At 38.7% G+C, this 17,393-nt stretch overlaps 1 protein-coding gene across 11 annotated transcripts in view; it reads left to right on the top strand.

The window, feature by feature from the left end:
- LOC132795271 (amyloid-beta-like protein) overlaps positions 1-17,393 on the top strand; it is a 67,424-nt gene that overhangs the window by 41,500 nt on the left and 8,531 nt on the right. For all 11 annotated transcript variants that reach the window (XM_060805904.1, XM_060805908.1, XM_060805902.1 and 8 more), the window contains exon 3: positions 42-212. In XM_060805904.1, coding sequence (XP_060661887.1) covers positions 42-212 — 171 coding nt within the window. The remainder of the gene's footprint in view (positions 1-41; positions 213-17,393) is intronic.

Consider the following 17,393-nt stretch of genomic DNA (forward strand, 5'->3'; position numbering starts at 1 on the left):
ATTTAATCTAATTCTATTTTCGGATTTCGTTCGCTTTGCAGGCCGCCTCGCCTCGCTGGGAGCCACAGATCGCCGTGCTTTGCGAAGCCGGTCAAATATATCAGCCGCAATATCTATCGGAGGAGGGTCGCTGGGTAACGGACCTCAGCAAGAAGACAACGGGCGCCACATGTTTGCGTGATAAAATGGATTTGCTTGATTACTGCAAGAAGGTAAGTGTGCAGGGAATACGTAGGTGTGTGTGTGAGAGAAATGTAGGAAATGGGTGAAATGCAACAACGATGGCGATGGCGATGGTGTTCATAATGTGCAGCTGATTGAATTGAAGCCGCATGAAAATTGCTATTTGCATTCACTATTGCATTTACTTTGCATATGAAAAGTGCGCGCAGAGATTGCGCATACGCCACCGCACCCATCCCGTTTCCCGGACCTGGACTCATGGCAAAAATGTAATTTTATGGCCTGGCTAACGCTCAAGTGGCTAGCCGCAAGCAGCCAAAGCAAGCAGCAGCCCGAACCACATCCGCAGCAACAGCAGCAGCAGTAGCTTGGTCCATGTCGACCTGCAAACGTGGAACGTGGAACGTGCAACGTGCCACTCAAAATGCAGCAACATGAAAGGCAATAAATCAAAAGAGGCAGCAATAGCAACAGCGAACAGCCAACAACCACAGCGAGAGCGACAGACAGCGAAAGTAGATGGAGAACGGAAAACGGAGATGGAGAATGGAGATGGAGATTGGGAGATTGGATGGAGTTCGATGCCGTCTCTTCCTTCACTCCTGCTCTGTGTGTGGCATCAACAATTTAATTTGCGTTGCGTTGAAAGCGTTTGCATAGAGACAACATTAAACGACACTTAATTAATTTTCCATTAATTTTCACTCCGCTTTTTCCTTTTTCGTTTCTTTTTTGATTTTTGTGTCGCATACGTTTCGCATTCGCTGCCACTCAGCGCAGTTTATTCAAAACGCCAACTTCAGCTTCGGCTTCGGCTGCTGGCTGTTTGGTTACTTGCCTTTTGCTTCGCCTCACATCACAGTACAGCACACATGACGCATACGACGCGTTGCCAGCGCCAACGCCAATGCCAACATAAATTGGCATCCCATTGGCAATGCTGCTCGCTTGCCTGCCTCGCCTTGCCTTGCCTTGCCTTGCCTTTGGCTTTGGCTTTTTTTAATTAAATTTCTTGAGCTTTCTCTGGCTAATGTAGCGTTTGTAGAGCATTTTTTTCCCTTGCTGCTGCTGCTGCTGCTGCACTCAACAATAGCCCATAAATGTGGACAATGCAGGCACAACGAAATGTCAAACGTTGAGCTGACATTCACTATAGTTCACATCCTTTGGCTGCCTCTTCACTCCCTTCTCTGTTGAGCTTCGATGGCGTTGGCAGTGTTAAGTGAATTGTGACTGCAAATAAAATCAGAGAAGAGCAGAGTCGAGAGCGTCGAGCATCGAGTGTCGTGTGTCGAGCTTCGATAGTCGCAATAAGTTTAGCGAAATTTGCATTTGTGACCTTTAAACACAACGAGGAGTAAAGCACATGTTCTTGATATGGAAATGAATTCAGAATTGCAGAATTTACAATGCGATGAGTGCAATTGAATTTGTTTGTATGTTGTAAATATGAATGTGATTTGCTAGAGCAATTTGTTTGCAATTGCAATTTCGAGTTGTACAGAGAACAAAAGAAGCATTCGGAATTTAATCACACAATTGCCAGCCAGCCAGCCAGCAGATTGATTACATCGTAATGCATAAAGGCAATGTTCGATATATAACAATTAAATGCACTCATCGACTTGGGCTAATCTAAAGCCATTCAATTGCAATTCAAATATGAAATTCAATACAAATACAATTGCAATTTAATTTAGTTTTCGTTTTAGGCTTTGAATCACCTTTCAATGCCAGCTACTTAGCTAATTATTGTTACATAATTGCATTGAAAGCAAATCCTTTCCCATTGTCCTTCGAGTGTACTTCAAGTTGAGCTCAAATTCAATTTCTACTTCAACTCAACAATCAACGTTAAGTTTCAATTTTATTATACACACACAACTTCTTTTTTCTTTTGCTGTTTATTTGTGGCGCAAAAGTGTGTGGCGCATCCTTATCAGTGGTAAGGCTGCTTCTAATGAGCCTTGCGGGATGTCAAAGCTGTCGCAGTTGATTTTGACACGCAAATTTGTTGCGACCTGGTGCTGCCATCGTCATCATTGCTGCTGTTGCTGTCATTTTGCCGCAACATAAATCAAATTATACTCGCACCCAACCAGCAGAAGAGTGAGTGAGTGAAAGAGAGAGGGAAAGAGAGGAGAACACACTTGTGTATGGCCATAAATAAGGTACTCATATGATGGCTGATGGCGGCGTCTGTGGCTGCGGCTGTGGCAAATATTTTATTGGCCTTTCATTTGCATTGCGCTCAAATGTTGCCAGCCTACAATTTGCTGCGAGAAGAGTATTTTATAATTATGTTAATTTATTTATTATGCTTAATTTATGGGCACATGTTTGTTGATGCTGCTCGCTTCGATTGTAATATAAAATGCAATGGAAAATAAGACACACAAAGCCAAACTCTCTGCTTTTGTTTAAAGATTTTTGTGAATTTATCTGATTAAATTTCAATTGAATGCAATACTGGAATTTCAATTTTGCAGTCAGTTTATGAGAAACCATAAAGCCGCATAAAAGCGACTTGAGACAAAAATTGCTGCTGCTCACTGCATAATTAATAATTTGATGTAAGAATGCGGTTCGTTAAATTAAATTATTGAAATAGAAAATATGCTTGTAAAATGTACAATTCAATGCATTTTGCTTTACACTTTTACTTGGCACAACAATTGATTTACTAATTTGCAGAAGAATGTTCGTATTCAATTTGGATTGATTGAATGTATTTTTAGAGAGTTTTCGTGTAATAATTACAAAGCGAACACACAATATGAACAATCCGGCAGAGCATTGTTAGCAGTCCATTAGTGTTTTGCCATTGCTAGGCAACTCTGTGAGCACTTTATGCTGATTAGCCCAAAACTCGAACCACGCACGCACATTGCGTATACGTAATGTGTACACACATACAATGGCAATGGCAGAGCACAATGCTGAGTGCTGAGTGCGTTTAGCTGAAGATGCGCCAATATGCAAGTATACAAGGCATTTGACTGTTGTTCATGATTGCTGATGCCAGCCAATAGCATTCTATAGTCATTCTGAAGCTGAGCAACAAAAACAACAACAACAACAACAACAGCTATGAACTCTGCACGTATACGCAATTTTCAATCTGTGAATTTTGTTTGGCTTCGGCAGCAACACAAGCCTTGAACTGCAGTTGCCACTAACGAATACCCCAAACAAAAACAAAAACCAAAAAAAGAAAGGAAAACAACAACAAAATTAAAAAAGAGAAAATAACAAACAGTGACTCGACTATGAAATACCCAGCAAAAAAAAGAAAAAGAAGACGATGCTTACTTTATTTCATTTGTTATCATTAGCGTGCCATTAAGCGCAATAAGTGCATGCATGTGAGTAACTGGCTCTTAAATCAGATTATCCAATAAGCTAGACACAGTCGCAGTGCAGTTCCACCGACGAGTTTCACCCAGGGTAGTAGAGGAAGAGCGAGCGGGAGAGCAACAGCAACTGCAAGAGCGAGAGTGAGAGCGAGAGTTTTTGGGTTGCCATTAATGTCAAGCGTGGGGCAAAGCCAAATTGATGCAAAAGCGACGTGGCAAGGCAAGTAAATTGCAGCCAGGGCGAGGCTGTGCTCTGTACGTGTATGTATGTGTGTGTGTCGATGTGTGTGTGCGCGTGTGTTTGTGCTGCAGTTCTTCTTAAACATTTGCTCGCTTTTTAATTTGGCTATTTTCCGTGCAGCAGCAGCACTCGCTGCCCAAACACAAACAAATATTTATATATACATACATATAGTATATAGTAAATTTATACAGACACACACACACGCACACGCACATAGAGTTTACGCTCACTTAATTCTCGCACACATATAAAAATATATTTTATATATATATATGTAGAGGAAGAGAGAGCGAGAACGAAACAGAAGGTCGCATTCATTTCCTCTCCTCTCCTCTCCACTTCACTCCATTCCATTCGCATTTAAGTCCCGTTCCCCTCCCCTCTCCTCGCCCCGCTCACCACGCTGCTCGCATAGTCCACACTTTTGGTCAGAAATGCTGTTTGCTGGCAAAATAAATCAAGCCGCACAAAAGTATGCTACACTTTTTTTTCAACAGTCGTTCAAAAATTTTTGACGGCGGTCGCAAAAAGAAATTAATTAAATAAAACCTGTTGTCCTTTGTAGTTGCTGTTGTGATTGTTGTTGCTGTTGTTGTTGTTGATGTTGTTTGGTTGCGGATTGCTGAACTGGTTGCGCTTTTTTATTTTTCATTTTTTTATTTTTAAGGGACCTCGTCGAGTGCCAAGTGCAGCATAACATATTCATTTAAGTATGTGCATATTTAAATGTTGGTTTCTCTTCAATGTTTTTTTTTTATTACTCATTTGGTTTGCCTTATTTTGGTTTTTATTTCACTGTTTGCAATTCAAATGGAAATTAATTAATTTGCAGCTGCTTTAACGCCACACACACTCGCCTTCCCTTCCCCCTTTCCTCTCCATTCAACATATGCCACCGGCTATGAAATGTGTCTGGACATTGTTTCTTTTTCGGGCATTACTGATATATCTGCGTCAAAGATACAATAAAATATTTCTTTGCTTATTATCGCTGTTATACTGTTATTGCTCCGGTAATGAGTTAAATTACATATTCCACAAAACAAGAACAAGCTGCTGTCGTTGTTTTTTTGTACTCATTTGCATTGAACACGCATTGATTTTGCCAGCCGAACAAATCCAACAAATTGCCAAGCGCGCATGTACTACTATTTATATATTCAAAATGAAATCTCTTTTTGTGCTTGCTTGATTATACCTGCTACCCAAAGCGTAAAAGGGTATTATAACTATAAAAGGGTATTATAATCATGATTTTGGTCTAAGTTCTTAAAATTCTGCTCTCAAAACTGGGACAAAATCTCAATCTCATCTTGATTTCAAGAACATTGTCCTTGCTCATATCATAAACAATAAAAAATTTAATAGTTTTAAGACCAAATCATATTGTCTTTTTTTACTACTTACTTATTATTTTATTTAATTGCATGTTGATCACTTTACTTACGAAATATTTAACTCAATATATTTAATATTTTAAATATTTATTCGCGCAGCATTTGAGCTCGAAAGGACTTCCTCTCTTAGACTGCAATTGAGAATCGTTCGCAACAGTTCTTACAAAACTTTATAGCGGGTATTTTATAGTCAAGCACATTCGACTGTAGCTTTCTTACTTGTTCTAGAAAGTAATACCATATCGATATACTAATTTTTTCGATATATTAATTTGGTATATTTTAAAAATAATACTGTTTTTGCTTTCATTAAAAATGACAGCGAGTATTTCAGAGTCGAGCACACTCGAATGTAGCTTTCTTCATTGTTTTTAATTAGCTGTCCGCCTTTAACTATAATACATGCTTCAATTGTTGCGCATTAAGTTTGCAAATCATATTTCTTCTTAAGGGGCAAAGTTGAAAGTTTTTTATTCCGGCTTGCAATTGTTACATTTAATTGCTGGAATTGTATATTTAACTTAGGTATTAAACTAGCTTAAAGGGTCAAATACAAAAGCCGACACGCATTGTTCAACTGGATCAATTAAGTGCATAAGCAAAGCACATTACAAATGAGTTAATGATGAGTGATATGGCAATACACACACACACACACACACACACACACACACACACACACACTCACACGCCCAATTACGCGCAGATACATGGTAAAAGATATTGGGTCACTGCTAACTGGTAACTGATAACTCGTAACTCGTAACTGGCAACTGGTAACTGGCAACTGGTAACATCATAACGGTTCTGTGTATTCAATTACAAAACCTTCCTAATTAACGACATGATGGCGTACCCCCTTAGCCATCACCCCTCGCCACTAACAAGCTCCAGCTCCAGCTCCAAACGAACGGTTAATGAGATTTTGCGACAAATGAGCTTACATTTATATAGTATAGTATAGTATAGTATAGCGTGCGCAGTTGAAGCTCAGCTGCCCAAGTTGACCCCACCGCCAAGTTGAAGCTTGCAAGTTAATACAGTTAATTGAATTTAGATGCGATTTATGGTTCAAAATGCAATTTGCTCGCTTTAATGTCTGCCCAGAATGCGGCAAAGAGAGAGAGCGTGTGTGTGTGTGTGTGTGTATATTGCTGCATTAACAGTCTGTCAATTAAAATGCGGCCATCAGATGCGAACATTAAGATACAAACACACAAACACAATGCTCCGAATGCTTCTAGCTGATGCCTATCATATTTCTGCGGCTCACACTTTGGCTTTACGTATACTTAATGTCGTCTTGTAGTTGGTGTTTATGGCCAAAGCAACTGGCAGGCCATAAACAAGTTTCATTCACAGATTTTGACAACTAAAATACTGACACAACATTTTAATACATATAGTGTAGTTGAAAAAATAGATTTGTTTGCTGCGCTGATTGCTGAACACTGCGCACTAAGTGCTGTGGATTGTGAATTGTGAGTGGCGCATTCAAAGCGCTAATTACTCGCATTCACTGCGAACATTGCCATCATAGTGCAAGTACTTTTAAAGCAATGCCAGAGAGAACAGCCAGAGAGAGAGGGAAAGCAAGTGAAATAAGCAATGAGAGAGAGAGAGACACAGAGATACTCAGACTAAGCGAGGGGGAATACAAATGAAGATGGGCAAAACATCGATTTATAGCTAAATCAATTGCATTTTCCCCTCACTGTTTTTTTTTTCTTCTTTTTATTCGCATTTACCACTCGACTCAAGTTGGCAACAAATTGTTGAGCCACATGGACATGAGCTGAGCTAATGCGCTGTTGTCTATATGTATGTTATAGATATAAGTAAGTGCATGCAGCATAAGTATATTTATAAAATGTTTATAATTAAATGCCGCATGGCCATTGAAAGCCACTGAACTGGCAAAAAGTAGTTTAGTCGTTTTTACTCAACAACCAGCGAGCCATATACAAGGCAAACTATATTATATACTCCAGCTATGGCTAAATATAAATGCCCAATACACACACACACACACACAGACAGATAGAGAGAAAGAGAGCAAGTTAGATAGATAGGCAGACAGATAGACACTGACACATACACATACATTAGGCCACAACTAACAAATGGGTCTGGGACTGAGGCTCATCTTTAGCCTCGACCAAAGTCCTTAAATGCCTGGCAAAATTACACACAGCGCAGCGCAGCGCAGAGGCAAGTGGCAAGTGGCCCAGCGCTGCTTCTCCTGCTGTTGCTGCTGCTGCTGTTGGGTTGGCGGCTCATTTGGGCTTTATGTTTGTCCGTCCACCACGCTTCCATCGCCCTGGCTGTTTGGGGGGGACAATTGTGCAGCGGCCCAGTCTTAATTCAATTGTTTGTAACATTGCCGGGCATTTAGGGCTAAATGCTTGCTAACACATAATGCCCATTAAAGGTGATGTATTGCATGTATACATAAGAATATTGTGGCACAAACGAGCGACGACAACCACAACTAACAAAGGACATTATTTTCCTTTCCTTTCCTTTCCTTTCTTTCTTTTTTGGTGTGTATGTTTGAGAACTTGAACGAAAACATAGCTCAATTAATTTGCTATAAAATTCATTCTTTGAATTAAGCAAACTTCTTTGGGTTGCCTTAAGTAGATGCATAAATTATGCAAGTTTCATATTTTGGTAACTTATTTGCAAAGTGCTGGCAATTGAAATTCCCTTGGCTTGCTGCTCGATGCTTCTTTTTTCAATTAATCGAAAATTCCTTAAGTAAAAAGTTAATCGATTGGTCGCTTAACAGCAGCAAACTTATTTGTCTCTTTATTGATAATATAACCAACAAAGTTTCGCTGCCCAAAAGTTTCGTTCGCATGCGAGCAAAAAGTGTTTTGGCCAACATTTGGACAAGTTTTTCGGGTTGAGCCTTCTGCTTTGGACCACATGGCGTATACGCGTTGTCACAAAAAAAAGGGAAGGAATGGAAAGGAAAGGAAAAGCAAAAGGAAAGTGAGAGGCACCGTCTGGGCAACAGTGCTTGTCAAACTGAACTTTAAATAACGCTCACGCACACTATCACAAACACTCACACACACACAAACAAACATACATACACCCACACAAAGCACGCAACGTTCACCCACAGAGACAGTCGAGTTATAATGTGTTTGCTTTGCCTATTTGACAGAAATGACTTTGTGACACAAAACTTTGAACTAACACACAAAAACAGCAAAAGCCCCAGCAAAGCCACAGCAACAACAACAAGAACAACAATGGCAAGGGAAAACAAATGGAAACAACAACACAACATTTAGCCTTTTTGGCCCTTACTTGAATATACAAACGTCCTTATATATGTATGTATGTGTATGTTTTGTGTGTGGCACAGCTACTCTATCTATATACACATACAACACATACTACTTACATACATACCCAGCATATATTTATATGTGCGTGAAAGGTGCTCGCTGCTGGCTGGGGTTGGGGGAGAATTATTTTTACAATTTCAATGTCAACGCATAGAAGAGGTCCAAACACACGCGCGAAGGCCGAGTGTCCACAAACGGATAAAAGCGAGGGGCATAAAGAGCAAGAGAGAGAGCGAAGAGAGACGGAGCAACGGTCAGTGTTGGCCGCAGGGCAAGCGAACTGTTTTTGTTGTTGCTGTTGTTGGAGAATGGGTAACTAACTAACGTCAGCAGCATTGACTTAACTAAAACAAGCAAGAAAGCTACAGTCCAGTGGGCTCGACTGCGAAATACCTGCTAGTAGGAAAGAGAATTATCTTTCATTTGTATAACGTGTAGTATTTCAATCCACGCTATGCTTGTTTGCAATAACTTTATTCTCAAGTCTGTTTCTTGAACAACTTTTAAGTTGATTCGATCACCAGATTAGAATTAGAATCATCTGGTGTTACAATTGTTCTTTTAGTAGCTGTTGTTCACTTAATTGCTCAACTGACTAAACTATTTTTTATTTGACTTATTTCTAAAGTAATTTAACCAATACAACAATTAAGTACTTTAACAACTCATTCAGGAGAAACTTATTCGAGCCAAGCCTTATACTCATATTATAAATACGTATAGTGGTTCAACTACTTACTAAATCTAAAGTCTCAAAAAGTATCTGTTGTTGTTGACTAACTGAAGGCACCGCTAAAACATTAAAAAGAGTTCCAAGACAAAGTACGAACATAATCAGTAGCAAGCTGCAGCACAGCAAAGTCAGTTGCTGCCCAGTGGCGCCATCTTTTGCTCGATCTCGCAATGAGTATATCAATTGCTGAAACCTGAAAGTATGCTACAAAAAATTCTGCAATGGCTTCTGGGTAAACGGATGAAAAAGCTAATCCGTTTTCTTCTGATTTTGACATATTAAATGGTTGAATTAGAACAGCAAACTTGCAAAGTTAAAAATAAATAAATAAATTTAATTTAAAAACAACGAGTAAGTAAGAAAGTTTCTGTATTTCTGCTTGCTGCTCTCTTATGTTCGTCTGGTGTTTCACCAACTGACTTGACACTTTTAAGCCATTTGTGGTGGCTTAAAGTAACCAGCAACCCCTCCACGTGAAGTAACTGAATACCAGGTTTTTCTACTTGCTGTTCGCCTAGGCTTCATAGGCTTAAACTGTCACGCATATCAGATGATTGACGCCGCTTGAGAACATAGTTGATCAAGAATATATATTTGTATATATAATATATTTAATGCCAGTTACACACATTTCCACGCGGCCTTTATAATACCCTTCTACAGGGTATAAATACATATAAACTCGATTTCAGTGCCGAGAGTGACGGCGACAATGTTGTGGGCGTGGCTAAAGCACAGCAGTGTGGGCGAAGGCGGGAGCGAGAAGCGAGGAGCGAGGTTGACGGTAAAACTTAAATAACAACAAGCTCAGCGGCGTGTACAAACAAATGCCTTTGGGGCCAGGCCACGCCCCTGCGGACTTCAAACCGCGCGCACATAAAATAAAAAATAAAATTAAAAACAAAACACAACAACACAAAAAAAAAATACAGAAACAACAACAGCAATGGCAAAATAAAAACAAAAGACGGCAACAACAAAAATGTACAGAGGAAAATGCAAATAGAAAGTTGCCACAAAATGATTTGCCAGAACACGCACCAAGGCGGGCATCGACGGCGGTGACGACGGCGGAGGCGGCAATTGACGAGCGATGAGGCTCCCTCTGAGGGAGGAGAAGTAGGCGGGACAGCTAGAGGGGGAGGCAAGCTGAAGGTGGAGGCGGGTGCGTTGTGACCTCACCTCAATGTCGCATTAAAAAATCATTTTCAATAACGCGCTCGGCTGCAGCGACTCTCTCTCTCTCTCTCTCTCTCTCTCTCTCTCGCACCTACACACACACATACACCGCACATAGAAGTCGATTGTTTGCATTTTGCATGCATTGACAAGCACTTTGGGGCATGCTTCGCATACAATCTGTACCAAAAATCAAAACCAAACAGCCAACTGTCAGCTGCAGGCGTCAACAGTGAAGTCTGTGGCAAATTTGCGCCTCGCGGTATGCAACGTTTTTTTGTTGTTGTTTTCGTTTCTGTTTTTTGTGTTGTTTTGTTTCGCAACAGCAAAATCCATTGAATGGGAAACTAATTTGATCAAAATATGAAAAATGTTGGCAGGAGCAGGTTGGGAGGATAAAACGATAAATGGAAATTGTTTCATGAACAAAACATTCGTGTATTTGTTATGTATGTATATTTTTCCATATTTGCGGCTTTTGGCAAAATTCTTAATTAATTTCGATTTACTTTTGTTTGACAAACTGATTTTCAAATAACAAACAAAATTCGAAAAATTGTGTTAAAAGTCTGCTTGCTAAATATTTCTTTTATTTAAACATTTTCCAAATATAAGCACATTTAATTTGAGGTTGTAACGATGCAAAAATATTCAACAAAAACGAGCATATTTTACATATTTAACATATTCTGCATATATCTGGGTGACTGACTAATTGACTGATTGCTGCTTTGATAAACTATATGATTTTCAGGACAATTAACTAATTTTGTGGTAGTAAACATTGCAATTTTTTCATACGCTCACATTTATTGTTTGATAAATGAATGCCGTAAATATTTGATGAGCACTCATTCATATTTTGGACTGTTTTATAATTTATTTTATATTATTTTTTTTATTAATCGTCCTTCACATTTCAAGCTTCAATATGAGTTTGAATAGAATGAAAATAATTAGCGGAGATAAGTCGGTCAAGTAATCAGAAAAAAGTAAAAGCTAAGTGGACAACTGAAGCAGTTGATTTTCATCAGAAATAAGTATAGTTAAAATCGTGCAGAAATTCAAGTTGCCCACTCATTATAAACTGTTTTTGCTCTTGAGCAAAAGCTTGTTTTTTTTTCTTTTGCAAAATATATATTTCTAAATTGAAATGTCACTGCAAAGCTGAGAGCGCATTTAATTTAAAATTTACATATTTTTGTGGCTTACATTTTTTATGGTGAACATATAAGTAAAGTATTATAGATAGTTCTATTTCAAATTTGCAATATTAATTATAAGAATAGTTTGATGATACTTTTATTCAATGTTTGGACAGCATAGGAAACATTTATGTAGTTAATGTATTCTTCATATAAGTAAGTGTAAAATGGAGCTTACATTTTAGTTGAAGTATTTGAAAGCAAATGCTTTTAATTTCATGATATTTCAAATGAGTTTAAGTTCATATTTGTTGCTCTACTTTTCAAATATAAAATAGTGGGAATGCTCCCCATATTGCTTTGGGATATTTCTATGTGTGGGTGCGAGACTTGTTTTTCTCTCTCTCTCTCTATCTTCCTCTATCGCTCTCTTTGTCTGTGTTGACGCACTCGAGTGCTGCCCACGTATGCATGTGACGTATTTTAACGATCTGTGGCCAAAAATAAAACGTATCCTTCAAGGACCAAACGTGATGTTGTTGAGGAGCATGACAACAGCAATAACTGCAGAGAGAACAATAAAAAAATAAAACAACAGCAACAACAACTACGTACAGCTGCCGCCATTTTGTGTTCAATATGTGGAATGTGGAACGCAATATATATTATATGCAAACATATATTGTTTTTTAAATGTTTTTTGTTCTCCAACTGTTGTTTTTGATGCGGTTTCTATTGCTATTGAAACTTGTCTAATTGCATTGCTCAAGGATAAGCGCATGCACGTTTAACAATAGCAACAACACGTTCCTCCAGCTACCTCTGTGGTTTGCATATGTGTGTGTGTGTGTGTGTGTGTGTGTGTGTTGTTGAGGGACAATAGCAAAATGTCAAGTTTAATTGTTTGTCTGTCATTAGCGCACACACACACATGCACACACGCCGCTGTGGGAGCCTCGCTTTTTCTCTTTTTTTGTGTGTGTGTGTTGTTGCTAATTTTATACAATTAAATTTGCTTTTCATTTTACTCTCGCACACAAACACACACACACACACACACACATATGTTGGCTGCTTGTGTGTGCTTGTGGAAAACAAAAGAATCAAATTCTGTTACAATAAGTTGCGCTGCGTGTATATTTGTGGCAAGCTCTCTCGAGCGAAGCACTTAAACAGCATCACGCTCGGTTGAATATGTTTTGATTAAGCCAAGTAGAACGAACACATTTTAGCCGGGCCCAGCTAAACCAAACCCTGCCCTGCTTACCTTCCCTTCCCTTCCCTTCCCATCCGCCCCGCGGCCACAACGACAACCGAGTGCCGAGAAGCTGAGACGCAACGCAACGCAACGCAACGCGATACCAGAGCGATGCGACAGCAGCAACAGCAACAGCAGCAACTGAGGGGGCAAGCGAGCTTTAGGCTTTTGGGCCTGCGCCACCCATGAGGCCCAGAGCTCGCAGCTCGCAGTTCGCAGCTTGCCTCCCGCCACGCCTACTTTGGCAGCACACTCGGTCTGTACGTGTGAAAGTGATGCTGTGTGTAGTTCTATGCGTGTGTGTGTTTGTGTGCGTGTTGGTTTGCGCATTCGGTTGGCACGTTTATATACTCCAACGACCAAACAAATGGCGGACTCACAGTCAACCGCAGGCAGCTGCAACAACAACAACAACAACAACAGCGAGCACTGGTCAGGCAAAGGCTGCCTCTGCAAATGACGTTGTCGTCGACGTCACCATCTCTGCTGCTGTTGTTGTTGTTGTTGTTGTTATGGATGCTGCTGCCGCTGGCTGCTGCTGTTGCTGTTGCTGCTGATGATGATGTGCGTTTTTTACATTTTTCCCTTTAAATGGCAACTAAGCGATGCTGGGTGCAAACAAGAGAGTGTGAGAGGCCATGCGAAGGATACTCGTATATCAATTCGCACGCACGCAATGGGAACGATGGGGCAACGACAAACAAAAGCTGCCAAGAACGCACAGTGGATCAGCTAGTAGCAATACAACACTTAGGATGACAGTATTTTATATAGATATAACAGTTTGATAAGCAAATAAGAACAGCAGTTCTCCATTGAGTATAACAAGTATAACAGTATTTTACACACATCGAAGTTTACTAAGGAGGATAACAGTACTTTATATAGATATAACAGTTTGATAAGCAAATAAGAGTATCAGTTTTCCATTGAATATAACAAGTATAACAGTATTTTACACACATCGAAGTTTACTAAGGAGGATAACAGTACTTTATATAGATATAACAGTTTGATAAGCAAATAAGAGTATCAGTTTTCCATTGAGTATAACAAGTTTAACAGTATTTTATACACATCGAAGTTTACTAAGGAGGATAACAGTACTTTATATAGATATAACAGTTTGATAAGCAAATAAGAGTAGCAGTTATCCATTGAGTATAACAAGTATAACAGTATTTTATACACATCGAAGTTTAGTAAGGAGGATGACAGTATTTTATATAGATATAACAGTTTGATAAGCAAATAAGAACAGCAGTTCTCCATTGAGTATAACAAGTATAACAGTAATTTACAAACATCGAAGTTTACTAAGGAGGATAACAGTACTTTATATAGATATAACAGTTTGATAAGCAAATAAGAGTAGCAGTTATCCATTGAGTATAACAAGTATAACAGTATTTTATACACATCGAAGTTTACTAAGGAGGATAACAGTACTTTATATAGATATAACAGTTTGATAAGCAAATAAGAGTAGCAGTTTTCCATTGAGTATAACAAGTTTAACAGTATTTTATACACATCGAAGTTTATTCAACAAATTCAAGCAGCCACATTCAATTAGCCACTGAGAATAAATTTGTTTTATTAATATAACAGATTAATAAGCAATATGCCACTGGGTATAATAGTATTCCTTAAAATACAACAATTCAATTTTTAGCTGTGCTTCAAGTACATCAGTATTTTATAAGCAAACTATGCTCCATTGAATATAACACGTATACCAAAATGTTATATATTACAGAAGCATATTCACGTTAAAATACGGCACTAAATTCAACCGTGTGTTATAAATATAACAGTTTAGTAAGCAATGCGCCACAACAAGCATTACAGTATTCTATAAATAAACCAGTTTAATAAGTTCCTATTCTAGAGTAAACATAATAAGTATAACAGAATTTCACATATGTATATAACAGTTTACTAAGCACACAACACTGTTTTACAAATATAATAGTATGATAAGCAAACTTATGTTCAAGTACTTCACAAAGTGGTCAAAAGTATAACAGTTCTTTATAAATATAACAAGTATCAACCCCGTACAACAGTATTCTATAAATATAACAGTTTAATAAGCAAGCTCAAGTGGCTATTCTTGACTAAATATAATAGGTATTTCATATATGTATGTACATATATAACAGTTTAATAAGCACATTCAAGATGGAATGCGGCACTAAGTATAACAGTGTTTTAAAAATAGAACAGTATGTTAAGCAAACTCAAGTTCAAGTACTTCACTGAGTGGTCAAATGTATAACAGTCCTTCATAAATATAACAAGTATCAACTCGGTACAACAGTATTTCATAAATATAACAGTTTCATAAAAATCCTAAATAAATTTGTATGAATGTGTTTATGTGGCAATCGCAATAATTTCAAATTATTAGAGCTGTGATAGGATTACGTAAGTAAATATTAAATAAAATAAATATATAAGCTACAATTATAATGCTATAAATGCAAAATAATTTGAGCGAAAAAAGTGATTTATTCTGTCGCACTCTTAAAACATATTTACTCGCAAAAAATAATTCTCTATTTATTTACTAAGAGCTTATATAGTATTTTCGTTGCAAATTAATGTAGAGTAAATTGCTACCAAAATCTGTATGCAAATGTTCTCAACTGTTTGCATAGCAAACTAGATTAACGCCATTTACATTCAATTATGCCAAAAAAAAATACCTAGAGAAATTGCAAAAAGCGTTTTACAAGCATTTCAGAATTTGTATTGTTTTCATACGCATTCCATTCTACAGAAAATAAAAATCAATATTGAGCTGTAATATGCAGCAATTAGCATTCAATTTTAATGCAAAAAGGGAGGTCAAGCATTGATTTATTGCAATTTATCAATAAGCGTCTGCAAGCACATTGTAAGCATAATAATAATAAAGTCCGGCAAAAGAAAATGATGAAACATTTTCTTTATTCGGAATTGTTATTGCATATCTCAAGTGAATGCCACAGTGGCTTTTGTGCGTTCCTCTTCCTCTTCTTTTTTTTTTTTTTTTGTTGCGCTTATGGACTGAACACAGCATGAGGCCTTGTGGCGAGACTTGTTTTACTTTCTCAGTGTATATAGTAGAGTGTACAGTGTTCAGTGTATGTGTGTGTGTGTGCTGGAGGGGGCGGGGAAGGCCTTTGGGGTTTCGGTTTTCAGTTTGACTTGACATGCATCAGCATCATTATTTTGTGCTTTTAATGTTTTATTTAGCCCGGTTGCCAACAGCTACAGCAACGGCAACGGCAATACATCGTATACACACAGTTGTGTTGGACGCCTAAAAGATGTGGCAACAGAGCCAGGACGAAGGATGTGGAGGAGGGGGAGAGTTGGAAGGGAAGGCGGACACGAAATGGGAGATGGTTGGGGAACTTACTGTCTGGCCTCAGCTCAGCTCAGCTCGGCAAGCGGATCGTACTAGCTTATGTGCCGTTTGCACTCGTATTATTCATGTGTGTGTGTGTGTGTGTGTGGAGTGTGTGTGTAAGTATGTGTGCCATTTGCAACGAAACACTCAAACAACATTTAAAAAGGCCTCATTTTCATGAGCTGCTGCTGCTGCTTCTCTCGCTCTCTCTCTGTCTCTTTCTATGTGTGTGTATGCCACTCGGCACATAATTGTTTGAAACAAATGTAGTGCACATATACAACACACACACACACACACACACAGAGTGAACATATATGCTATGTGTATGTATGTGGCACGTGGCTGTGTGCGATATTTTATTAGGCCATTCAGTTAGTCAGTCATTTAGCCAGTCAATCAAACCGGGCGGCCAATTAAAGTTTTACTGCTCGTTGGCCAAACAAAAAAGCGATGCATGAAATGCTTGGCTAAGCAAGCGCCGCAGACAATGAAACTGGAACCTATAAATATCTAATGATTTAACCGCTTACGCTGCGCTCAACGATATGCCTTTCTTTTCTTTTTTCCCACCACTCCCAATTCCCAACGGGGCAACAACGCACACACAATGAATATTTATAGACTTGCTGGCTAGAGGAGAAACCGATATACTGAAGCTTTTAGTAGTAGTTCAGCTCCATCTCCAACTTCACAATCATAATATCTGCAGCTTAAGAAAAATACAAAATAGTAGCGGATGAAATGAGGTTGGGTTAGGCAGGTCGATGGATGAGTTGATGGCTAATCTAGCGCATTGGGAGAGAGTCAGAGTGTCAAGACTCTGGCCGATATGCTAGAGATCCTTGAGAGTTAAATGCGCACATTACGCATACGCCAAGTGTACGTTGCTCGGCACAACACAATGGAACAAAACGAATTGAAAACTTTGATGCCCACTCAAAGGCACTCTCTTACCGTTGTGTGAGTGAGTGCTTCTTCGTAAGTGTATGTGTGTGTGTGTGTGTGTGTGTGAATGACGATTGCCCCAATTTGACTATTTGTGCTACAGACTGTGTTTGTGTGTGTGTGTGTGTGTGCAACAGTCAGGCGTCAAAATCGAAGCCAAGGCTTTTGGGTGCACTCAATTTACATGC

Source organism: Drosophila nasuta, chromosome X, assembly GCF_023558535.2.
Source record: "Drosophila nasuta strain 15112-1781.00 chromosome X, ASM2355853v1, whole genome shotgun sequence".
NCBI lineage: Eukaryota > Metazoa > Arthropoda > Insecta > Diptera > Drosophilidae > Drosophila > Drosophila nasuta.